Source organism: Nelumbo lutea, chromosome 5 (assembly GCF_056320005.1).
Source record: "Nelumbo lutea isolate HS-2025 chromosome 5, American lotus-T2T, whole genome shotgun sequence".
Classification (NCBI taxonomy): domain Eukaryota; kingdom Viridiplantae; phylum Streptophyta; class Magnoliopsida; order Proteales; family Nelumbonaceae; genus Nelumbo; species Nelumbo lutea.
In genome coordinates, this window is record NC_142688.1 from 21,878,699 (window position 1) to 21,906,009 (window position 27,311).

The 27,311-nt window shown below is 35.9% G+C and overlaps 2 protein-coding genes across 2 annotated transcripts; both read right to left on the minus strand.

Annotated features, from left to right (window-relative positions):
- Positions 1-1,584: 1,584 nt before the first annotated feature.
- LOC148850926 (uncharacterized) lies at positions 1,585-4,080 on the minus strand. The gene is made up of 3 exons (XM_088944530.1): positions 3,643-4,080; positions 3,328-3,543; positions 1,585-2,117 (listed from the first exon to the last, which is right to left on the minus strand). The coding sequence occupies exons 1-3, from the start codon at positions 3,868-3,870 to the stop codon at positions 2,037-2,039; spliced, it is 525 nt and encodes a 174-aa protein (XP_088800656.1). The 5' UTR covers positions 3,871-4,080; the 3' UTR covers positions 1,585-2,036.
- Positions 4,081-21,924: 17,844 nt separating this feature from the next.
- On the minus strand, positions 21,925-24,080 carry LOC148850927 (polyol transporter 5-like). Its single transcript, XM_088944529.1, has 2 exons — positions 23,757-24,080; positions 21,925-23,660 (listed from the first exon to the last, which is right to left on the minus strand). The coding sequence occupies exons 1-2, from the start codon at positions 23,896-23,898 to the stop codon at positions 22,288-22,290; spliced, it is 1,515 nt and encodes a 504-aa protein (XP_088800655.1). The 5' UTR covers positions 23,899-24,080; the 3' UTR covers positions 21,925-22,287.
- Between the last annotated feature and the right edge of the window lie 3,231 nt (positions 24,081-27,311).

A 27,311-nucleotide genomic window follows, 5' to 3' on the forward strand; every position in this document is an offset into this window, starting at 1 on the left:
CAACGTTGCTGCAGGCGGAGGTGGGCGGAGATAGGCGAAGGCGTTGCTGAAGGCGATGGCGGGCGGCGGCATTGATGAATGGATTGCAAGAGGGAGAAGATGAACAATGTTTTTGCCCTTAATTGATATTATTTTTAAAAAGTTAACATATTTTTGAAGTTTTTTAAAGAATATTACTTTTATTGATATTAGGGCCCTAAAGTTTCCCTCATCTGTTATAGTCCCTTTATATTTCACCCCCTCCTTTTTAATTGACCCCATCCATTGTCTTCACGGTTTAAAGTTTATGAGCACATGGCATGCATTGAACGGTTCATATCATGGTTAACATAGGACAGTACGCATGCTAATTATATTATGTGTTTGGTTCCGTTTATGTTTATTGAATAAACGTTTATATTTTATTTATTGATAAAATCAAAAAATGCAATAATTACAATCGTTTATGACAACTAAGCACCACTAGGCTCCACATCAACGTAACAGTGAAAAAGCGCCTGACCGTTTGTGGAAACTTAAAAAAATAATTTCAACAAACGTCTGGCATGCACAAAAACCAAAGTTTACTTTTTTCATTTTCAATGCATGTAGAAGAGCAAGAGAGAAAATGTTGAAGTTGCACCTGTGGCACCATCAATAAGTGTTTAATGAATAAATGTAAACAGAACCAAACACCCTCATAGTATCAACGAGTTTATGGTGGCTAATCAAGATTTTTAAAACTGACCCAAAAAACGAACCAATCAAGGGTCCGATTCCAAGGCTGAATGGTCCGACCATTCGAACTGAACAATTGGCTCGTTTTAACAAAAAAAATTGAAAAAAAAACAGTCAAAACACTAGAACAGTTCAAACGGTTCAAACGCCTAGGTCAGGGGTTTAATAAACAAATCAATGTTTTTTTTGCCAAAATTCGATTTTGAAGAAAAATAGAACCGATCTGACTGGTTCTCGATTTTCTGGTGCAACCGTCCAGCCCAGTCCGATTTTGAAAACCATGTGGCTAATAGTGTTCAAATAATAATTTTGGCTCCACAATCCTGCTTTAAAATTTTTAAATTTCAAATCCCTTCATAATGGCCATGAAGCTAATGCCCCTATAACTTTTAAATTTCAAATAAAAAATCATGTAATAGCTAGGAATCAATCCAAGTACTTGCGTGGCAAGTAAGAATTCTCACCACCACACCATGTTACGATGAAATGTCGAGAAATGAGATTATATGGAATTAAATTTTTACACCACCTTCAACTTAAAGAGAATAGTTTACCAAATAGTTACATATAGAGGTTGGAAAGAACCACTAATAGTTGCTTATGATCGGTATCTTGGATACATGGATCATTTACCATTAGCATGGATCTGATGTAATTTTCAGATTAAAGATTGACTTTCTCTTGATTTTTAATAATTTATAAATCTAGAGATGAAACTATCATGTAATACCTTGATGCTGACAATAACATACTACTTTATATTAACTACTATATAGTATCTATATCCATTTGATCTTTGAGATTAGTGTTACTGGTGTTTTGAGATTTATGTGAATTTCCACCATACTTCCATTAAACATCGCAATATATCTCTTAAAATTGCATTTCTGATACTCTTTAACATATCAATATATTGAACCTTGATTTGTTCCCATTGATCATTAGTCAAATAAAGTGTACAGATGAAGGCAGTGATCTTTAAATTAACCTCACTTTCTTGCTTTCATAACTTGATGAAGAGCCTCCTAGGCAAGGTTTCAGAAACATATTTCCACTTGAATCCAACTGTTGAAAGCCGTAGTATAGAATCCACCTATCCACAACAGATCAAGGGGGACGCATGGTTGTAAGATTCTAAAGGAGAAAGAAGACGAGGAGGGGAAATGTTCCAAGGATCCTAAGCTTTTCTGCCACAAAGATATGAAAGTGTATCTACTTTTAACTCTCCACCTTTCCCAAAGAATATCGGGTGCCTTGACGAGAGAAAGTACATAAAAGATGAAGCTTGTGAATTAGGGTTCTCAAACATGCTCTTCATTTCATCTATGGCTCCCTGCTGAAGTCACCTGCTTCTTGCTTTCCTTTGCTTGCTTGGGCCTCTTCCTAATCACTTGAACACTCTGAACATGCAAACCACAGAGACCTTTCAAATTTTGGTGCCAATCTATGATATTCACAACTGATTAATTTCATTAAGCAAAAATAGGAGAAAAACAAGCATTCATCACCTTGGACAACATACTCATTTCACATGTATGATGCAACACCTTTCATATGAAAATTATCTTTACTTAGGATGCTTGTTCAAACGGTTCTAAACTTCTAACTTGAGGCAGTGGGTCACTCATGCTGATTTTAAGCAACCCAATGTATGCACCCACTGAATGTTACTTTGGCATTATTGCCTACTTTTGGGCAGCCAATAAATCATTGAAAAGGGATTCTCAAAGAGATATACCAATTGGAAATATCATATTCAAACCAATTTCCTGCATGAAGAAAAAAGTTTTGAGACAGCTAATGTTTCCCCATAGGCAACCTAATATATTTATTCACAATTTGGTGCATAAATGATGAAATTGATCAAACACCAGCAATTTATGACTTTCTTCAAGAATCAGAGAGGAAAAAGGTAAGACCATTCGTGTAAGTTTTCTTCCATACAAACATTAAATTGCTTTTTGTTTTCTTCTCCTTGAGAGAAAAAAAAAAACTAAATGCTTCAGTGTCTCTGAACTGGTAATAGTAAAATTGGAAAATGCGCACGCATGAAAACCTGCGGCTGGTATTTAACAATTCAAAGTGCTTGCTAGAGAAGCCCAAAGCTAAATTAGAAAACTTTGGCTTGAATTCCTGAAACCTTATAGAAAAATGATCATTCTAAGAGTTATTGTAAAGCTCTTTTTGTACATGGTGGAGGGCGACTTGCCCTCCCTTTAGTTCTTTCTTGAATGAATATAATTTCTATTTGCCTATCAAAAAAATTTGATAGATGAAGCAGAAGAATAAAGAACAATGCAGTAACAGAACAGATACAATATAAAAATCTAAACTGAAGAAGATTAACAGCAGAACTAAGTGACTAACATGCAACCGAAGAATAAAACCCAAATACATCCAAAACGAAATAAAAAGGAGCATAACGAACAGAGACTAAAACCCAATAATGGCATAACTGCAGAAGTACACCCCCCCCCCCCAAAAAAAAAAAAAAAACATTTTGGAAAACAAATGAAGGAGATAAATACATCCACTACGCTTGAAAATAGACATTCCACAAATCTAGCTTTATCTCCCGGAAGAAGAAGAAGAAGAAGAAAGGAAACGAACCGTTGATTGGACTGGAGGAGGTTCGAGATCTAAAGAGCGCACGGACATCTTAGCGATCTCGGATATGGCAGCATCTCTGACACCGGGAACATCACTACTCAAGTCCTCGTATGCAGCCTCGAAAGCCTCCTGCCAAAATCGAGGCAGCCGGATCCGACGGCTATGAGTGTAGACGTCCCACATATGCCTCACTACCTTCTCCCTCTCCTCGATTTCCTATTGCCGGCGAGGAACTTATATTTTCAGCCAAAATACAACACTTGAGAAAGAATACACACAGGGAAGAAACAAATAGAAAGGAGATTAAAAGCAAACCAGGACGTCGAGATCGTCGTGGATCGGAGTATCAAGGTCGTCGGAGAGACGATTTAGGTTACCGGCGGACCATTTGAGGGTAACAGTACCGGTGAACATAGACCAGAACGCGAGAAGTAGAATAGCAGCCAGGGCCCAGAACTTGTACCGCCCCTTGCCGAATAGGCTCCCGTCGCCGCTGCTGCTTTCTTTCTTCGACGATGGTGTCGGTGCGTCGTCGTCCTTCATTTCCTCTTGTCGTTTTCACAAAATCCTGGGGATACAGAAAGAGAAAGAAGGAGCGACTGAGATTTCTTGATTGATTTGTAAATAAATTTTGAGCTATAACTATGGTCTATGCACTATGCAGAGAGAGAGAGCGAGAGAGCGAGAGATGATTTGTAATTCTGTGGGAGGTAGTTAGGGTATTTTTCGAGATAAGATTGGCGCCCCGTATGCATTGGGAACATCTTTCGTATTTATCCTAATACACGGCTGGGATGAACTGTAGGCGCATAGCAGGAGAAAAATCAAGTACATCATTACCTATCCGAACCAAAGATCAGTCATAAACCATGCTAGATCAACGGTGTATGAACGAAACCTAGGTCAGTGAGGGTGAAGGCGATAACATGGTAACAAGCTAGAGATGCCAAACAATTCCGCGTTGTTCTATGCTTAATTGCTCATTTCATCCGGGCCTAATCTCAAAATCTGGGTTCACACCTCACGGCTCACACAGAGCTGAGGGTTAGCGTGGAGACACGCCATCCTGTGGGCCCCACCCCACTACGTCTAAAGTTGGTCCAGTCCAGTCAATGTTGATTTAGAAGGAGAGTGGGTGAGAGAACAGATAAAGCGACCGGCACGTCGACCACGGACAACATGGGTGCCCTGTCAACCGACCTAATATCAATCGGTTCACTAATGCAAACGGGCCCCGTTTGGTTCGCGCCCGGGAACTCATTTTCTGGCTCATCATTCTGGCTGAGATTAGGCGAGAACCTCCCATTTGAAAGGTCTAAAACTCTTATGTCGTTTTCTTTTATTAAAAATTAAAGTAGGGAGGTAACTTGGGCGGGCTCGAATGGACCCAAGACCGAACGCCCAAGCCCGATGAAGTGTAGATTCTTCAACTGGGGTTTCCAACTTGCACCTCTATTTAAACTATACAGTAAGACAGACCACACTGAAGCAAATGGAGGCCATTGACTACGAGGGTGAATGGGCCCGGTTTTTCACCAAAAAAAGAATGGGCCCCGTTGAATAGACTAGCTTCCAACTGGCCATTGACTTTTTTTATCCCCCACCCCACTATCGCTTCTGTAAAGTCTTACGTTGCCGATGCCGAGGACGAGTGACACACCAACTTGGGCCGGGTTGGCTCCGAAAAGGTTGGACCGGGGTCGGGTTGGGTTGTTGTTTGGATTAGGGTTAGGGTTGAAATTCATGAACTCAATTTTATTTTGGTTTGGATTAGGATTGATCTCTTAGCCAACTCGACCCAATTCAAACCTGACTCTACATTACATGTAATATATAAATATATGTTATATGTAATATACATTGATTTGTTTAGATGCATGATATTTGTATAGCTCCCACCACATAGTATCATGTATTTCTTTTAAGATAATCACTTCACTTAATCCTAATAAGAAACACTAAAACCTTAATAACATTATTTTATGTTTTTATGAAAATTTTATTCTTCATGTCCTCTATGTTGTTTGTCGCCCAAGAAAGATCTATTGTAAGTCATAACTCATAATAAGCTATAGTCATTTTTGACACTTGTTTTCTGAATTTTGTGCCAAAAGAACAAAAAAAAAAAAAAATCAACAAACAAATACTAATGAAATATAGGATTAATATATGTAGTGAAAGTTGAGTTAAAATTTAAAATTGAGAAATTCTATGAGGTTCTAAGGGATGGGAAGAAAGTTGGGTTGGGCCCAACTCTAAATTGACTTCAGGTTGGGTTGGAATGGGTTAGGATTGAAGGAATTTAGCTAGAGTTAGGGTTAGGGTTGGGTTGGTCGGCTTGGGTTAGGGTTAGGGTTGGGGTTTAGAATTTCGGGTTGGGCTAGGGTTGGCCTCAACCCGACCTAACCTGGCTCGACTTGTAGCCCTAACATAGGCGCCTCACATTCCCATTTCAGTGTGCATTGGCAACAATTAACGATAATTAAATTGTAACTAAAATATTTTTAAATTGTAATTAGCAGTAATTATAATTACAATATTTTATAATGTAACTAACAGTATTTTGATAATTACAATATTTTAATAAATTACTATAAATACATTAAAAATAATGTATTTATTAATTATCAGTAATATAATTAACAATAATTACCTTTAAACTGTAATAAAGTACATTTAATAGCATTTATTAACAGTAATGTATTTATTGATTAACAGTTTTTTTAATAATTACAATATTTATTAAAAAACAGTATTATTTAACGGTGCGTCATACATCAATTAACATTATTTATTTTTTAATAACCAGAAAATTTCATTTCATTAAAAATAATTAACAGTGCATGATACAACACTTAACAGTAATTATAATTAACAGTGCTTTTTAACAGTAATTATAATTTAAGTTATAAATAACATAATATTACATTTAAATACATTTAACAGTAATTACAAGTTTGTGCCCGCCCCATACAGCACGCCCCTCATGCATGTGAGCATACATTGGAACATCTTTAGTTCTTGTGAATGGTAAATGTTCCCAAATCCCAATGCACCCCTTGGATGTGCTGTGGGACGATCTCTTCCACCACATCATCACGGTTAAATCTATATCTTTTTTTTTTTATAATACAAATAGGGTTTAAGGTTTTCAAATTTTTTCGAGACTAAAATACCCCTTTTTTGAAATAGGGTCCCTATCTATTATGCGGGCAGAAAATGTAATTTTAATATTTTTATTCATTGCATTCAACTCACACTCATTAAATTAGATTGAAGATATTAACTCTCATTCACCCTCATTTAACCATGCATTTAAGGTATTTTTGTTTCTTTTAGTTACTAAATTCTATTAATTAAATTCATAGATAAATAATTCTAATAACATAAAAAATTGAACAATCTTGAGTAAAATAGGCCAACCCATGTTGCATTGTTGCCACAATTAAATAATAAAAAAACTAAAACTTTATAAAATGCAAAAAATATGAATGTAGAAAAATTTGGGGACCTTTAAAATTTAAAATCAATTGAAAATAAAATCATTTTCTTATTCTCTCTCATTAAGTCTCATATCTAAGGTATATTCTCTCATTAAATCCTATATTTAAGATATATTTTTCTCACCATTAAATTCTATTAATTAAATCCACAACATTGATTTTAAAAGTATAGAAATAAATATTTTGAAAATAATTTGAAAATAAAAACATTTTCTTCCCTTTCAATGGTGGGTAAGCAATTTAATCATTTGGGTCAAATGGGTTAACCAATAATGCCATAATTAAATAAAAACAAATCAAAATAAATTATATATAAAAATACAAAAAAAGGAACTGAGCATATCTTTAATATTATATATTCATTATACTAAATAAAATTAAGTACGAAATGTAAGAAATATTTTTATTAATGATGATAATGGAATTACAAATCTAAAATAAACCTTGAAATTAAATTAAACGATGTCATAGTCAAATATTAATTTTTTAAAAATAAAAATACAAAAAAAAATCACAAAAAATAAAGAAAAATTAGAGAACAATTTGGGCACATATTTGATGCAATATATTTATAAAAAATAAAATATTGGGTAAATTTATAATATTATACATTCATTATATTGAAGAAAAATATGTATTATACATAATTTTATCAATGATGGAAATGCAATAATAAATGATTTGGGTGGTGGGTTAGCGGTTTGGGTCAAATGGATTAACCAATGATGTTATAGTAAAATGATAAATTTTTAAAAAATAAAAAGGTACAAGGAAACAAAAATATAAAAATTATAAAAAATTTGAACACATATCTAATATTATATATTAATTATATCAAATAAAAATTAAGTATGATAAACAAACATCATTTATATAATGTAGATGAAATATATAATTTAAAACTGACATGAAAGTATTGCTATTTTCCTATCTACATGGTGGACCAATTATCAAACTTTTCAAATAAACTCATGGTGATATCATAATCAAATAATAAATATTTAAAAAAGATAGAACACAAAAAATTCAATTTTGTTAAAAACATTTGAGAATATTTCTAATGTTATACATTCATTATATTAAATAAAAAATTGTTAAAATATATTTTTATTTATGATGAAAATAATAATAATAATAATAGTGACGATAATAATTGTCATTATAATTTAAAATTTCAAGGTGCAACGCACATCCATTGTTTAGTCAAACTAAAGCAGGGGTATTGTCATAAACCCAATTACGTCAAGCCATGAGCCGATCCAAGTGAGATTGGGCAAATTTTGTATTTATTATTAAATTAATATACAATTAATTGCAAAATGAGGAGAGAGAGAATTAACAAGAGGGAGAATGATTTACAGATATCCCTTGCCAAAAATTTTAAATTAAACAAAGTAGCCAAATAAATTACATTACAATCAATCAACCTCTCTTTGATCCACAGGAAATTACAGTAATTAACAGGAAGTTTAATTTACTGTTAATTACAGGAAATTAAAAGTAATTTACTGTTAGTTCATTGATTCACTCTATAAGATTAAATAACAGGAAATTACTTTTAATATCCGATGACAAATGATCACGTCTTATAAGATCACATTAACAGACAATTAATGTTAATTAAATATAATCACAAAATTTAATAGTTCGTTTGGTTCGTGCCACTTAGATGAGAAAATATGAATATTTGTTTTGGGAGAGATGTTGCCATGCGATGAGAATAGAATTCTCAAAATATGGGATGTGCGGTCTCATCAAATAAGTGTGACCCCACTGAGAAACGAAAGTTGTGCGACGACAATGAAGAAATTTATCGAGGGGTGGACTGTTCTCATCCCCCACCTCTATAACGGTCCGAACTCCGATCACTTGTATCCTTCATCTCCAGCGAAAGTAACGTTTTTGGCAGTTTCATGTGACGGTTGTTTATCTGCATGGTACTAAATAGCATGATCGCCCTCAACTCATTGAATCTCCCCTCTCACCATGGTCGGTCGGACTAGATTTTCCTCGCTGACAAGCTGAAACACAACACTTGGATGCCAAATCTTCTACTATTGTCCTCTGATTTAACTTTAGCACTCTAGATCTGGCCAGAGACATGTGTTTGTTCCAGATCTGAAGTTTTTCCCATGGATTTGTTCCAAATCTGTTGCTAGCCCCATGGATTTGTTCCACTTCTGTGGTATTTCTTTATCCCTTTGTCTCATTAACCAAACACTAGAAACATATTCTGCAGGATAGTTGGTCTCAACAAACATATGGACCAAAAAATGAGAAAATAAATTCATCCTTTCTCATTTCATTCCTTCTCATCCCACTGTTTCTCAAAAATCAAACGGACCCTAAATAACTTATGTTATTCAATAAATTAATTCAGTTGATCAATAATTACTGATAAGTATCGATAAATTTTCTCTCTTAGACATGTTCATTTGTCACTGTATGTTTGTTTAGTTTGTATTCAGCCATTGAGGTTATGCAACCATGAAAAATATACCACTCCGGATAAGAGCATATATTCGACTCTTTACTGGTTCAACGGGGTTGGATTTTGGTTTTGTTTAACGGTTTTAACTGTTTTTTGTTTCTGCTTTATTATTCTTAATAAAAAAGATTGCATTTGGCTACCATGGGCAGTTTTTTAGTTCCTTTACAGTCGAAAGCTAAAGAAACGAAGAATTGTCTTCTATCATTTTTGAAAGAGATCGTGGGTGAAGAGAATGACAAACTTGCAATGTCCAATGATTCCTTGAAGATTGAATATATCAGATAAAAGAGGCCAAACACAGCAGGCTGACAGTCAAACGATTGAGAGAAGAGAGTCAATAAAGACTAATAAATTAACAATACTGAGGGTCCGTTTGGTTTGCAGTCGGAATGGGACTTGAAATGGTCTTTTTTTCATAATCTATTTAGTTTAGACAGGAATGGAAGTGAGAATTGAAATCAACAGAAATGAGATTTCATTCCCAAGGGAGAGACAGGGAATGGTCATTCCATTAAAATGGGGGAATGCCATTCCTGCAAAAACAGGAATAAGATTCAGATTCTACCCAATCAAACAATTGGAATTGGAATAATCCATTCCGGTTCCAATTATAGACCCCTATTTCCTGCAAACCAAACGGAGGCTGAGGTCTTTTGCTGCAAGGCAGCAAGGCCTAATAGCATAAGTGTCACCAAACTTGGCTAATTCCATCTTACAAGGGCCACAGGTAGCTTTCAAAACAGAACCACTGCTCTCCTGAATTAAAATTTCTTTAAAAAACTACCATCTGTTCTAACTAAACAAAAACCTGGCCTCGGACCAGTCCAAACAAAAGAAGCGATGCCTGGGTTTCTATAATGAAAGCAATCTTCCGATTTTTGAGGTAAACTGTCTTCACTTCATTTCTTGCTTTCCAAAATTGTCCGTTACATAATTGGTAATTCAAAAGAGGAGTTAGCACACATATATTACCAAAATAAAGATTCAGATTGCAACCAAACCAGGCATCCCCGAGCATGACCACACAATAGAAGAGCATGGATTATGCTTTTTGAGGACTTCTCACACAGAAAACACATCTCATTCACTAAAATTCCTCTATTAGCCAGTACTTGATTCATAGCCATACTATTGTGACAGCATTTTTAGATGAAATGCTTGATTTTCTGGAGGATATTTAAGGACAGGTCTTCTTCCAATGATTCAAAGACAACCTAGAAGAAGTTTCCACATTGTCCTGCCTGAAGACATCTTGAATGCCACATGGTAAGAATATTTTATTGAGAATCTACCCTTGGGGTCCAAGATCCAAAATAATCTATACTGCCCAACAGAAGAAGCTAGGAAGATCCATATCCAAAGGGAAGGTTAGGAATCCATGGGTCTGAAAAATGGAAGGTTAGGAATCCATGGGTACTCTCATACATCTATGTGATTCCCACACGAAATCATGGTTTTCAAAACCAGATCAGACTGGACGGTTGGATCGGAAAAACTGAGAATTGGTCAGGTGATTGGTTCCATTTTATCTCAGAACCATTATTTCCCCCCAAACTGTTGATTTGGTCAGCAAACCACTGATCCGGGCGATTAAACTGTATGAACCGTTCAACGGTTTGCCCGATTTTTATTTTTCATAACTTTTTTTTTAAATTATTTTTTGTCAGAAAGGTCGGACCGTTCAACCCAGGAACCGGACCCCTGATAGGTTAGTTGTCTAGATCGGTTTTAAAAACCTTGTACAAAATAGTCTAACAAGCCCCTTCTTTTAGAATTTCTCTTCTTGCCGTCAGACTTCTAAACCCCCCAATAACAATTTGTTGGAGTTTTATAACTCCAAAAACATTTACTTTTAGATACCTCCCTTCAACCACTTTGGCCCACAAACTATCGTTGTTTCTACAAAATCTCCAAGCTTTCTTGGCTAAAAGTGTTAAATCTCCAAGCTTTCTTGGCTAAAAGTGAGGTTAAAAATATGAGCGTCTTGAAACCCAAACCATCATCACACTTGCTTTTACAAATATTCCTCAAATTAACCCAAATCATCTTCCTTTGATCATTTATATAGGCATTGTTTGACGTGAGCATCACGCAACACGTCCGGGATCTCGGGAGGGCGTACCTAACTACTTCGAGGTCCTTGGAGGTAACTGTACACGTAGGCCAATCTTTGCGCCTTACTCAGTTTCTCCCAAAACATTTGGTGTGAGAGCTGACTTCCAAAAAACCCGGGAGTGATGGGATGCATGCAGAAATTGACGGTGCGCACATCTCGTAAGTCATCACCTGGGCCTTAATCAGGTCGGCAAACCCTCGAGGGAGGTCGCGCCCCACGTCGAGGTCACTTCAGCCGATATTGATGAGGTACCACAGGTCGGCACCAGAGGCAGGTCGCGAGGTCGGCGCTAGAGGCAAGTCGCTAGGTCAGCACGAGAGGCAGGTCGCCAGGTCAACGCTAGAGGCAGGTCGCCAGGTCAACGCCAGAGGCAGGTCGCCAGGTCGGCACCAGAGGCAGGTTGCCAAGTTGGCGCCAGAGGCAGGTTGCTAGGTTGGCATCAGAAGCATATCTCCAAGTCGGTACCAGAGGTAGGTCGCCAGGTCCCTAGCTGGGATTCTATCATTTTGGCTAAGGCAAGTTGTCGCGTAGGTGGTTCTGGGTGTCACTCAATTGTTTCGATATGCCATGTGTCATGATGTTAGAGGAGGGCCAAATCCTCCCTCATCACCCATAAAGAAGTCCTAAATAAATTGAAGTTTTGTTCAATTTTTTATTGCCCAACATACATTGGACACAATTTTTTGAAACTTTGTATGTAAATTTGGACTTAAAAAGATTTCTGATTTTGAGAGATTTACCTTCTAATCCGAGACTTTCTTGTACTGCATCAATACATCCATGCTCAGTTTCTCTTCCGAAATACTTACTTTTGATAAGATGTAAGAATTAGGGATGTCAATTTTTCCCATTTACCAAATTCCCATGGGGATCCATCCCGAATGAGGATGAGAAAGTTTTTCCCATTTCCCCAATTTTTCCCCTCTCAGGGATGGGGATGAGAAAATTTTCATCCCCGTTAGTGAGGACTCCGCTCCCCGCCCCATGAGATCCCCACTAATATATATATGTATATATGTATGCATACGATATATATATGTATATATATACACATGCATTTATATATTAATATTTTAAAAAATATAGTTACATATGTTTGAATCTTTTCTAATAAATTTGTAAAATTTAATTATTTTACTTTATTTTTTAAAAAACTAAAAAAAATGTTTAACATTATAAAAGATTATAAAAAATCGGGGAATGGAGATTCCCGTGGGGACAGGGATGGAGATTTTCATGCGGACAGCCCTGTTGCCATTCCTAGTTAAGAGTCATGTGCAAAAAAATAAATGAATAATGACACGGCAAAAGATTGTTTCATTGAATGCCAAAGATAGGACCTACACATATAGTGTAAATGATAAGGATAGATCATAAAACTATAGAACAAAGCATGAACAAATAAGGAGATAGATGGTCTTCCTATCTCAAGCCCATGGAAGTATAGAACTCTCAGCTTGGGCTACCATTAACCAAAATCTGGTAAGATTTAGAAGATATGCATTGCACTATCCAATTCCAAAAAATATCCCCAAATCCCATTCTTTCCTGAATATTTTTGATAAAAACCCATTCAGCTCTATCATAAATCTTGTGCATATCTAGCTTTATAGCTATAAATAGGGGTGCAATCAAATAGAACCCTAATTAAATAGATCAGGTTCAACTTTGAATCTCAGGGCAAGCTCGATTAATTATTCAAATTCGACTATGACAATAAATAGTTCGACTTGAACGCTTGTAAGCTAGCTTGGTATATTATAAAATATATCATATATATTTAATAATTCAAAATATGTATTCATTTTTGGTCTGTCCAATCCATCTAAATTGATTTTGGTTTGGATGGGGTTCAATCCAAAATTGGTCCATTAACACCCCTAATAAATTTGACTAGGGCTGCAAATAAATCAGACCAGATCTGATCTGAATCGGACACCAATCTGTTAAGAGGCGGATTCTGATATCCCTCCAGATCATAACAAATTGGATCGGATTTGTTAACTTAACGAGTTGAATCCAGATATTGGCTGATCCGATTCACTGTGATCCAATCCAATTTGTTAATTATGAAGTATTATATATTATTTACATATTATATATATATATATTATTTATATAATTATATTATATAAATTATATAATTAATTATTTATATTACATAATATAAATATAATTCTAATCGGATCGGATATCCAATAATACATTCAAATTCCAATTCGAATTGAAAATCCAGTGAATCCTTATCGATTCGAATCAGTCGGATTTTCTTCACGCATAGATCGAATATGCCCATAAGGAATCAGACGGATTTTCTCATTGATTTGTGTATTGCAATCGTAAAATGATATCCGACTTGACCGCATAGAAAATTGGAATTCTTACCGGGGCGAACGCGAAACAGGTAAAACAATGAAATTCGAACTTGGAAAGAACTAAAACAGAGAGACGTCCAAAGAGAAATGATCATTTCTTCTCATACCTTGGATGCCGTTTCGGATATCTATAATACAATGAAAACAGCTTAATCAATTGGAAGAAATTTGATAATCACAAAAGGGATCTCCGATCCATGTTAGCGTTGGGCCAATATGATTCGAAAATTAGTAGAGAGCAGTCAGGGACTCGGGATTTTCGAGAGAAATTTTCTCTGGCTTTTCTTCTCCGTTTTTTTCTCTTTGGTTGTTCTTTTTCCGATTTTTCAGGTTCGTATTACAACATCTTGCTCGGCAACTGTGGGGGGAATTCCGCTAACCGCTATGCATTCTAATTTTTTTAAAATTTTGGATTTTTTTTTTTAATTGGGATAATACATATCTCATGAGACGTGTATACATGCGCCACTCCGTCACTTACTCATTGGGATCTCTAACGTGAAAAGTCTCTTTTGTTGCCTCCGTTCTGAACTGTTTCTTCAACTGTGTTTCAATCCTCCGTTGAAGCAATATCTGATGAGCAGTGTGTGCTCAAATTTCTTCAACTGTGTTACAAGCATCTGGTTAATCAGTTTTTCTTCCAAGTTTCTTCAGATTTCAATTGTGTTCCAAGCCTCTGTTTGAAACGAGGAAAGCAAATTTTTGCTCTCAGGGTACGGCCAGTAAGTACCATTCGTCCTCCTTTACATTTTCTTTGTGGTTTCAACTATGGAAGCATCTGTTTCAGATGTCGTTAAATCTGAAACTTTAACTATTCTAGCGCAACTGCCGGTACGGTTTCTGGTGACGTTGCTGCCGGTGCATAGGTGGTAAAGGATCGGAGACTTCATTTTAGGCGTACTCTACTTCTGTTAGACTGTGAAGGCGTTTGTTTCAAACCCCGTTGTTTATCTTCTTGAACAATCGCCGGTTTCTGACGACGTTGCCGTCGTAGGGTTCACCCTAAAACACAGGTTACCTCAATGTTTCTATCTCCTGCGGTGATATGCACTGTATATGCCCGTTTTACCAACCCGAAATGCGGACCCGTCCTAAAAAAAATGCGGGTGAAGAAGGAGATCGATCGAATCGAGTCCATGCGACCCGTTTACTATTTAGTATGAGCGTCAACCTGAATCAGTATTGATGAAGCCTGAATATTAGACCTAACCCATCCAATTTTTTTATTAAGTTAAACTTATTATGCTTTTTCACCTTCACATTCCATCCGATCTTTTAGGCTATGTTTGGTTTGAAAGAAAAAGTAGGGAAAGACAAGAAAACCAATACAAGATTTATAATGGTTTTCCTATCTTCCCCTTTCTTTCCTTACATTTTCCTTCAAACCAAACATAATTTGCTTGGATGGATTCGATAAAAGATATATCTGATCTGATAAAAAATCTGAGTGATCCGAATTTAATTTAGAAGTTATGGTTAATTTGAAACTAAAATTTTAAAATTAAAAATGAATTAAATGTATTGAAACACCACAACTCATGTTAAGACTTTAATAATAAAATAAGATAAGTAAAAGAATGATATCTAAGAAACTATTAAGAGAAAATAATAGATGGCAGCATAAAATAATTAATATCAGTAACATTATAATAATTAGTATGTAAAATATTGTAATTACAATATATTATAAAATTTTATTAGTAATAAAAATTATAAATTTATTTTAATTTCAATTATGTATAATAAAATTTAAAAGAATATTAAAAATTAGTTTTACTAATGGAAAACAACCAATCTAATTTTAACTAATTAAATGTCCATTTATACTTATTTTGTCTATACTCTCTACATATGCAACTTGGATTGTAGTTAGACTAGGGATGATCATGGGCTAGGCCCAAGCCACGTGGAGTTGGGCCTTCATAAATGATCATAGGGTTCATTTTGCTTCAATTTCCATTAACAAATTTCATGCATATATCGCACAGGTCATGACTAGTTTCACCAAGAAAAAACCATGAACACATGACGATATGTTGACATAATAAGAAATTATTGGTAGGAAAGAACTTTGACATTGATTAGAATTGCTCTTGGCTTTTGCATGGTTTTTTATTTTTGTTCTACTTCATCTATCTCAGTGTCTTATTGTTAACCATCTCTTCCTCTACCCTTAACCATTTTCTTTCTTTCTTTCTATTTTACACAGCGCGCAGGATTTCTTAGGTTTCCAATCGTTCCTCTTGAGATTCAAAACCTACCCATTCATGGGCCAAGAAGATACGTACAGACAGATGAAGAATAGTCAAGACATCCACAACCAGTGGGGCTTTTCCTCAAAAGATCTCGAAGATGATGGTCTTGCTCTAACCCTCTCCCCTCCTTCAACCAGACCAAGGCCACCACCACCACTATTGCCATTGCCTCTTCAACCAGCACTGCATCAACCAAGACCACAAGTGCAACCAACTAAGTCGCCGGAACCTATGATCTCACCACCACCACCTCATCACCCTTTTTACATTCCTACTCTTGTTACCGGACCTCCAACGCCGACACAAGCTCGTCAAGAGCTCGTTCCTTCCCGCCCCTTACGCACTCGGCGAAACCCTCCAAAAGTTCATCTCTCCGGAAATAGTGAAGTCATCACCCCTCCTTATCCATGGGCAGCCAACCACCGCGCCACTGTACATAGTCTTCACAGCCTCCTATCCATGGGCATCCACACTATATTCGGGGAAGTAAAATGCAAAAAATGTGAGCATCAGTACGAAATGGAGTTCCAACTCGAAAGCAAATTCATAGAGGTTGCATCATTCATCGCAACAAAGAAGAGCACAATGCACGATCGGGCTCCGAGAGAATGGATGCATCCACTGCTCCCCACATGCAGGTACTGTGACCAGGTCAACAGCGCCAAACCCATTATAGATAGGAAGAAAAAGATGATCAATTGGCTTTTCCTGCTTCTTGGACAGATGCTCGGCTGTTGTAGTCTAGAGCAATTGAAATACTTCTGTAAGCACACCAAGAATCATCGTACAGGTGCCAAAGATCGGGTTCTTTATCTGACTTATCTTGGACTCTGCAAGCAACTTGATCATACAGGTCCTTTTGATCGTTGAAATTTTTGTTTCTCTTTGATTTGTTCTTTCTTTTCTACATTAGGGTGACCATCAATTCATCATCTGTGTAATTAAAAGAAATTTGTCTTCCAACTCTTACTTAATAGTATTTTATCAAAACATTCGTAATTAATAGTTGATATGTTCTTTCGTTTCTATCATTTGCAAAAAAAATTGATTCTTGAAATCTTTGTAGTTGAAATGCTTGATCTATCGTCTCAATATTTGCAAAAAATTGTGTATCAAGTGATGGTTAGTAGCGACAGTAGGAAGCAGAAATCAGTTAGTTCTCTTTGCATGGTTGAGTACCTCCAAGTATGAAGTTCATTCTTTTTTACTATGTTTGTTTAATCTGCAAAGGAATATTATTTTCTTTCCATTTTCTTTTTCAGATTGCATATTTGTTTTATAAATCAGATAGTTTTTGTCCATAGTTCTATTCTTTTTTTGGTTTATATGTTTCTTTCTTTCTTTCTTTCCTGCTATTCTTCTTTGTTTTCTTTAGATTTCCTTCGTAATTGTTTCAGCAACATTAAACCATTAATCCATCTACAGAGGCTGAAATTAAGACAATATACATATTTGGTGCATGTATCACATTTTGCTGGACTGATTCTACATGTAAACTTAAACTTTGAACATAGAAGCATTCCTCATCATCAAATCACTTTTGCCAATTGCAACTTAATCAACTTTTACTGGTGGATAAAATATATAGTTTCAACATAATTTAGGTTTAAAGGGTTAACTTGTAATCAGTTTGGATAAGCTCTTGCTTTTGAGCTTTGGGTTGTGGGAATTAAACAATTAAAAGTGAACCAAAAAAACAGTTTTGAAGATTTGGCAAGTATTGATTTTAAAAACACAACAATTTAAGGGTTTGTGCTTTTGGTATTTTAAATCACAAATCCTCATGAAACTGCTTAGACCGCAAATAGGGTTGTTGTGACACAAACTAATTATCTATTAATCTTTCCATTATTACTAGGATATCAAAATGTGTCTAAAAGTTGCCTATATATTGGTTGGGTAACTCTCCTGAAGCCCATTTATGAAGGAACATTATTGTTTGTCTATTTCTCATGTTCTTATACGACATAAGCACTTTTTATGGCAATTTCTACGGTGCTATTTTGTTTTAGGCTATGTTTGGTTCGAAGGAAAGAGTAGGGAAAAGAAGGGAAATGGACAAAAACCTATACAAGATTTGTAAAGGTTTCCCTTCATTTCCTTTCCTTTCCCTACTTTTTTTTTTTCCTTCAAACCAAGCATAGCCTTGGGTTATTATCTCAAACTACCTTTAACTTATCCTTTATTTTGGAAGCCCCAAGGCAAATTTCATTCATCGCTAACACAGATACAGGGATACATTGCTGTGATAAATATCAGTAGAAAGAGTATTCAGAGAGTAAAGTCCGGTGGATCAATCATCCATTAGGATTCATGGTATCGAGTAAAAGCAGCATGAGCAAACAGGTTTGCCACTGCATTCGCTTACCTGTAAACATGAGAAACACTAGCTTGAGTAAATTTGGAGAAGTGAGAGGAGAAGACTCCAACAGAGCATGAGTACTCACTCTAGATTTGCCTTCCAAAATGACACTAAAACTTTCAGCAAGTTTCTTCAGACGTTCGAGTGAGGCTTCAGCTTCTGCTTCTAGGAAGCAGTGGTGAATTGCCTTGGATAGACAGCCATAAACCGAGCTTATCTTACATTCTATTAAACTTATCCTACTACTCTTCCCAGCATTGGGTTTGGGTTCAGCTTGGGAAGAGTGCAAAACTTTGTATATGCTTTTCTAAAACTCGTATTTACACTTTGTATTTGGTTTAAGTGCATTTTATTTGCATTAGTACAAATGCATGGGAGTGCAAATGAAAAAAAATGCAAATCATTTATACTGCAATCAAACAAAATAAGATAAAATTTGAAACAAAAAATAGCTTAGGATTTACAGTCAAATCATTTGCATTGTCATAATTTTGCATCAGTACAAATTTATTTGCATTGCAACCAAACAGTGTAGTCTGTTAGGAAAGAATACAAATACAAATATGTAGAGTGCAAATACCTATAAAATAATACAAAATACAAGGATTTGCACTCTACATATATGTATTTGTAGTCCTTTACAAATACGAATAGTGCAATTACAGTGGCTAGCAGAGCCAGGAATTTTCTTTTGGAGGGGCCAAGTTAAGCAACAAAAGAAAAAAGAAAAATAGGGGTTTGGAGAAAAATGGCCTGAAAAGTTTTGGGTCTATTACATACTTTAAAAAATAAATAAATAGCATTTTTTTTTAATTTTAAGAGTTGGAGGAGCTTAAAGACTAAAGAGTGATCTTTTACATTTTAGTTGAAGTTTTGGGAGCCAAGGACTCAATTTATTTGGTTTTTGACTGAGCCTCCACTTAGTAATTACATATAAATAATGGTTTTAAGAAAAAATTTTGAGGGACCCCACCAGTGTACTTAACTCCACCCCTGAGTGCAAATATATACAAAACACTCTACACTATTTGTGCTCCTTCCCAACTGAGCTTTACATATTTTTTATTTGCACTCTCCCCAATATAATTAAAAGGAACGAATCTCAAAATCTGCGGGTGGTAATGCGAAACCAACAGAGGTGCATGTTGCGCATTGAACACGAGTTCAAATCAGCCCCCCACAGCACATCCTGCCATGTATTGTGAGCATCTTTTGATGATGATATCATCATTTTTGATATCATCATTGAGAGAAGTTCCCAATACACAGGGGAAATGTGCTGTGGGATGTTATGGGGGCAATCTTGTAGGGGGTTGATTTGCTCTCACTGAACACTGATTGATCAGACCAATTAAAGAATGAGTCAAAATCAGGCGAATACATTGAGTAGTACTTTGCTAATGAAGCTCCACATCTCAGCTTGATTTGTCTCAGCCAACAGATTTTGATAAAAGATACTGAGGCCCATTTGGTTCACGGTAATAGGTGTATGGAATGGGACCGGAAATGGATCATTCCTACTTCTACTCTTTGGTGGGTGCATGGAATCAGAATCCGGCCCATTCCTAATATTCCTGCTGGAATGGCATTCTTCCATTTGAAAGAATACTCATTCCATCCTCCTTTCTTGAAAATGAAATTTCATTCTAGTTTATTCAATTTCTTTTTCTGACTTCTGTCTGAATCAAATAGAAGTAGACTATTTTCATTCCAATTTTAAGGGATTTTGATTCAGAATTCAATACTGATTCTTTATACTGATTCAGAATTCAGAATTCACAGAAGTAGACTATCTTCTGTGAGAGAGTGATAGTTGTGTTGGTCGGGAGAGAGGGAGAAAAAGGAAAAGAGGAAAGAGATGAGTTCTCCAATCAAATTGGACAATAGAAAGAGATTGGCACTATCATTTGTTACAATGGCTTGTCAGAGAGGGGCCATAGGACAGGACTTCAAATGAAAATGATCTTCTGAAAAACCACGAACATATAATGACTTATTAGTCTGAAACAATTGTTAGCTCACAACCAGAAGGGTTGAGATCATTATCTTTATCTAGTTTTGGATCCCACCAAAACTGTGGTTCAGACTGTTTAGTGGTTTGAGTCGTTTGCCACATTCATGTCATCTATTTCTTACACAATCCAAGGGATCGAAATACATTTGGGACATTGTTAACATAAACCAGATGTAAACAGAGTTTTTATTCACAAGAAGCAAAAGAAAATGAAGCTGCAAGCGAGAGACCTCTCTTACAAAAATAAATAAACAAGCTCCTATAGATGTTGTAGTTCAATTCTTTGAGACTTAGTGGGTGTTATTTTTTTGTATTTCAAGAGAGGGAGGGAGGAAGTTGGTCAATGGGATTTTGGTTCCCATTCATCAAAAAACCCATGTTCTTTTTCAGATTTATAGGGGATCAGGAAAAATTAATTTCCGTATGTATAATCTCATAGGTGGGTAACTTTTCCATCTTAAGTGAAAGTTGTGAACACTTGAATGGGACAAAAAATGCACTTACCTGTACAAGTGTTTCTAATTAACTTACTGAAAAGTGAACAAGGCATTGGGATATTCTTTTTGGGGTTATGGTCATGTTCCATTTGTTTACGAAATCAATGATTCTTCTCAAGGACATTTTCATTTTGTTGCTCATTCTAGGACCAATAAACCATGCATGGCTCCAAAACCATTAAAATCCTCTTTTTCTTTTTTTTGACATATGGCTCAATTTGGAAGGAGTACAAATGCAAATATGTACAATGCAAATACATCCAAAATGATATAAAATACAAATCTTTGCACTCTACATATTTGTATTTGTACTCCTTCCAAAGTGAGCCTATGGAAAATAGCCTTTTGAACACAAGTGCATGGTCGAAAACGAGGCTGATGTGGCTAAGTGATTTTGTATATCCGTAGCCATCTTATTGTATAAAATGTAATATGTATTGACGAAATATAATTATACATATATATATATATATATATATATATATATATTACATATTAAATGCATTTTCACATATATTATTTATATTTTTTATGTGGTTAACTACTGTTAAAACATGATAAAGGAATGGCCATACATTCGAAAGTTAGACGGTAATTGATGAATTGTTTCTATGCATGTAAAACATACACACAAAAGCTGACAATGCATTTAGTCCAAAAAATAAAATAAAACCATAATTAAAACACACACACAAAAGCTGGCAATTAATGCATTTGGAAACGATGCAAATGGAGTGTAAATATGGGTTCAAGGTAAATTTGCATTTTGATTTATTTTTGCCTGTGTTTGGCAATATTACATTTATGCATTGGCAAATGACAGATCAATGCATATTTACATTGATAATAACATGTAAAAATAAAAATAAAAAAGTAAATTTGCATTCATGTAGTCTTTTGATAAAAAAAAAAAGCATATGATTTATTAGAATCCATGTTTGCATCCATTACAGCTAAAAATCTGTTTGGTATATAAGAAGTAGATTTATCACTGCAAAACTAACCCAATTTCATAATTTATATGAACCTTTTACACTCTACATATTTGCATATGATTACGTTCACACTTATTTTCATTATTTCCAAACGCAGCCTAATCTTTTTTTTTTGGTTTAAAACACAATCACAACCATATACATAACAAAACACCTATAATACTTCACAATCAATATTTTCATCTTCAAAAAGTTGAAACTGAACCTTTCCTTTCATACCGCAAAACTTCATTCATGATAGTTATGCTAAGGATATCTCCATTCATTCATTCCCCCAAACGTCATCTAATTTATCGTGTCACTATTGTACTGTATTACAACTGAAGAAACAAACAAGCAGCCATTTCACTACTCATTTCATGGAGTCATCCAAGGTCCACCTCCATTTGCTAAATAGAACCTCCATCTCTTCCAGTGTTCTTCCTCGTGTTTCCGGCAGAAACACATAAATGAACACCCAGGTCACCGACGCTATTCCGGCGAACATAAAGAAGCTGCCCTCGATGGTGATGGCCTTGTACAGCGACAGGAACGTGGTCGCTATGATCCCACTCATCATTCTGTTCACTCCGGCCGCCAGGCTCCCGCCCTGGGCCCGAAGCCTCAACGGGAATATCTCTGAACTGTACACCCACGCGATTGGCCCCAACCCAATCGAGAACGACGCCACGAACGTCAGTACCGTCAGGATACACAGTGCAATCGCCCACCCTACCTTCTCCTCCGAGTGATTCACTATCGTTAAACCAGACGCAAGTCCCAAGAGCGACAGAATCATTCCTCCGACGCTGCTCAGCAACAATGGCCGTCTTCCCATTCTGTCCAGTAGAAATGTCGCCACCAGGATGAAACTCGTCTTGCTGATTCCCACGCATACTGTCGCACCTAATAGACTTGATTTCTTCTTGATCCCTGCCTTCTCGAAGATCCTTGGGCTGTATAACACCACTGCATCTATGCCGGAGGCTTGCTGGAGCAAGTGTATTCCCACGGCTGCGACTAAAACTCGACGAACTGTGGGTGATGGCCTTAGGAGAAGCTCCCTCCATACCCCTTCCCCGTGGCTGCGTTTTTCCACCACGACGACCTCGTCCGTGCAACTCTCCGGTATCCCGGCCATCTCCTTGATATCTGCGAGTCGCATCTCCGCCTCCTCCTTGGAATCCGACGTCTTAAGGAGTATTCTTCTGGCCTCCCCGAGTCGACCCTGCATGACCAGCCAACGCGGTGACTCCGGCATGGTGTGTACAGCGAAAGCAAAGAAGACCGATGGAATAGCTCCCGCTCCCAGCATAAGTCGCCAGCCGAGGTGTTCCGGGAGTTTAGAGAAGGCGAAGTTGGAGACGTAGCCGAGTAAGACACCTGCGTTGATGAAGATTTCGGTGAAGGACGTTAGGAGGCCTCGAGACAAAGCCGGTGCGAGCTCCGCAGTGTAGACTGGAGCGATCATGAGAGCGTAGCCAACGCCGAAACCGGCAACGATTCGACCCGCCATGAGGACTGCATAATTTGGAGCGAGACCCATCAGCAGAGCGCCGACAAAAAAGATCACTGCGGCGAACACGATGGTGTACCGTCGTCCAATCCAATCGGATGTTCTTCCGGCCGCCACAGATCCGACTAGGGAACATAGGTTTATAATTCCGACAAGTACTTCAATTTGAGTATCGTTTATCTTTAAATCGTCTTTGATGAAAATAATTGCTCCGCTCATCACCCCGGTATCTGAACAACACAGAAATTAAATTAAAAAACAAAATATCCAGTTTTATTTCTTATACATCAAAAGATGAACAAAACAATGAACTGATGAAGACCGACCGTAACCCAGTAAGATAGAAATCATGGAAGCTAAAGTTGCACAGGTCAAAGCAAACTTTTTTCTCCGGTATTTGTTGGGTGATTCAATCTCTAGTATTTCATGGACAGCACTGGTTTCAATTTTCTGATCAGGCTCAGCCATTTTTGCTAGGCTGAAAGAGCAAGCGATAGTCGTGGTCGTGACTAGTGAGTAAGCTTAATAAGTGTGCTGTGCTTTTAGTGAATAGCCAGATTAGGAACAAACCGTCTGGTTGTGGATGTTGTTACAGCATTTATATTACAACATAATGTAAATTTGCCGGAAATCCCGAGAACCCATGCGAGTGCAGGAGACCCGGGAGCTGTGTTTGTTGCTGCTTTTATCAATAAACGCTGCTTTTATCAAGGGTAAATATAAAATCCTCCCTTAGATTTTTAGCAATCATAAAAATCTCCCCTATAATTTCAGTTTCACAAAAACCTCCCTTGTAGTATTGAGAAAAGTTGCAGTTACCTCCCTTTTTTATTGTCATGGTCGTGGACATAGAATGTTGGTCTAATGCATTAATCTTTCAAAAATATCCGTTTATCATTACTTCTATCAATTTATATGAAAATTTATTAAATACCCTCAAAAGAATTTTTCACTTTTAATTAAAAAAGATATCAGAATTAAATTGAAAAGAATAAATTATTTTTAGTCTATCAAAATGTTGGGTCTAGTGAAGTCTTTATTACTGGAACAAAGATGGAATGGAGGTATAATTGAAGGTTTTTGGTAAACTATAAGGGAGGTTTTTGTGATTGCCAGAAGCGTTAGGAGAAGTTCTTATATTTTACCCTTTTATCAATAAACCCGGATCCAAACTGTTAAAGATTCTGTAGCCTTATAAGGGAGATCCTTAAAAAATAAAGCAAAACTATAGGAAGATCTTCTACAATTAACCCCAAGGTAGCCATAACGTCATACATTTTTATACAAAATACAAGAATTTGCACTCTACAAATTTGTATTTGTATTTCTTCCGTACTGACCTTAACAAAATCTGAACTATAGACCCTTAAACCCTAAAACATTAACCCTAAACTTTTTTTGTGAAAAACACTAAACCTTAAACATTATAATCTAAAGTCTAAACCCCTAAACTTTTAAAGACTAAATCCTTAAACCCACAAAGCCTATCTCTAAAACCCTAACTTTAAACCTTAAATTTATTGTATAAAATGCCTTTATTAAGACGTATGTCCCCCAATGGATGGGAGCCAAGTATTTTCCAGCAAAAATCAACCAACTGAGGCAAGGAAATTCACTGCACGAGGGCCATCCAGTGGTTGCTGTTCTTCGTTTCTTTATTTGAAAATGTCTCGTTTGCTTTTCTAGTTTAGCTAATATCATTAGAGAATGTCGAAACTTTATTGAGTTTTTTAACCTTAATATCAGATTCAAACATATGTATCAAGAAGCGAATTAATTGGCTGATTGATTAATTCATAAAGCTCTTAATAATCAAAAGGATAATAAGGAATTTAGGTCTTATAATTTTAATTTTATTTGTGAAGCAGATGTAAAGGGAAAAACTACCCGTCTTGTGTAGTTCACTTTTTTTATTAAAAAAAAAAAACATTATTTTATTTATTGTGGTGGGGATTATTCGACGTTGCCCCAAAATTTTGAGGTCATGTTCCATGTAGTCAAAGTTGATGGGCTAATGATGGACCCATTAGGATTGGACCACTTTTTGACCCCAAACTTCAATAATTGCTGTTGGTTACATTAGAGGCAGACGTTAAGACAGAAGAAGCGCTTATTACATGAATACTATACTCTTTAAGTCCAAAAAGGAAAAGAAGAGATTGGACAGTTAATGTGGATTTGGACTGTTCTCGAGAGGCAACAGACAGTCGTGTGGTAGACTTGTGGTGACAATTAATTTGCACGATGAGAATGATTGTTCACTGTATTACAAAGACAGACAACAACAGCAATAAAGCTGTGTTTGTTGCAGTGCAGTTTTATTTGTGTTAATGCAAATGCTTAGAAGTGCAAATGAAAAGAATATAAATTATGGTTTAAATTTGTTATAGATTTTAATTTTTTTTTTTTACTTTAGGTGTTTAATTTTATTTGTATTCTAATCATATAAAAGAAGGCAAAATTTAAAATAAAAATAAATCAAAATTTACATCTAAACCATTTATTCTACCATAGTTTTGCATCAATGCAAATATATTTACTCTGCAACTAAACACAACCGAAGAGTGCTAATTGTGCTAAAGAAACTCCAAAGGCCTGTTTGATTTGCGGGAATAGGGGTCTGGAATCAGAATCGGTCATTCCGGTTTCAGCTGTATAATTGGGTGGAATTTGAATCCCATCTCATTCCTGCTGAAATGAAACTCTCCCATTTGAGGGAATGACCATTCCCTTACCCTATCTTGAGTATAAAATCCCATTCCAACAGTCTAATTTATTTCGATTACGAAGGAGAAACCGGAATGACCGATTCTGATTCCGGTTTCAGCTGTGTAATTGTGCTCCTTCGACGAAGGAGAAGGAAGTGACCCATTCAGTCACGGACATTTTAATTATTGCCATGGCAAATGAAAAAACTGTAACTTTTTTTAAGGGAATGTTTGTCAAATTATATAATTTTATATATTTGTAAAAAATCAATTCAGATTTAGGGCTATCAGTCCAATGGTTAAAGAAGTCTCCGCATCCCATAAGTTCCTGGCGACTTTGTGGGACCTAGGGAGAATGTGACAAGGCTTAATCTCATTTGTAGTCAATGGCTTTGTAAGGTCTTCGGCAATATTTTTCAAAGATTCTTGTTTGGATCATACATGGATCCATTCTTAAATGATATGATTCAGTTCTATTTATATATTACTTCAAATTTACAATTGAGGCGTAGCTCACAAGTTTTAAATAACTCGTTTTCATGTCATTTTATTCATGATATATTGATATATAATAAGTTAATAAAAAATTTTGTATTAATGATGTATGGTATTTAAATTTAATTTTATATAATATTTTGATCATTTTAAGTTTAATTTATTATTGCTCTTTAACATCCAGAAAACATATGAATTTAATGGATCCGATTTCATTCAAATAGGAGTAATCAAACATCCATGGACCTATGAGCATTAAAAATTATTATGGTGTTTGGTTTCATTGTATTTTTTTTTTACAACACCATAGTGTGTGTATAGTGTTTTAATTTCAGAAAACAGCAATGCATAGTGCTGTTTGGTTCCACAGAAAATTGATGCCACATCAAAGCCACATCAGTTATTATTCCAGAAAAACGTTTTGAGAGAAAAAAAAAAAACAAAAACAAAATCGCAATTTGCAATGACGTTTTCCGAAGTGGGCCGATTTTTGAGAAAACAACTAACCAAATAGCATATACTGAGGCAGGGTTTGCTCAAAACGACAATAGAAGCAAACACCACCCATATTGTGAAGCCAGATGAGAAATGAGGGTACATTTTGTTTCATAGTGAGGACATGTTTTTCCTTTGTTAAGCACTTTATTTTCACTGGAATTTTCATTTACACCAGTACAA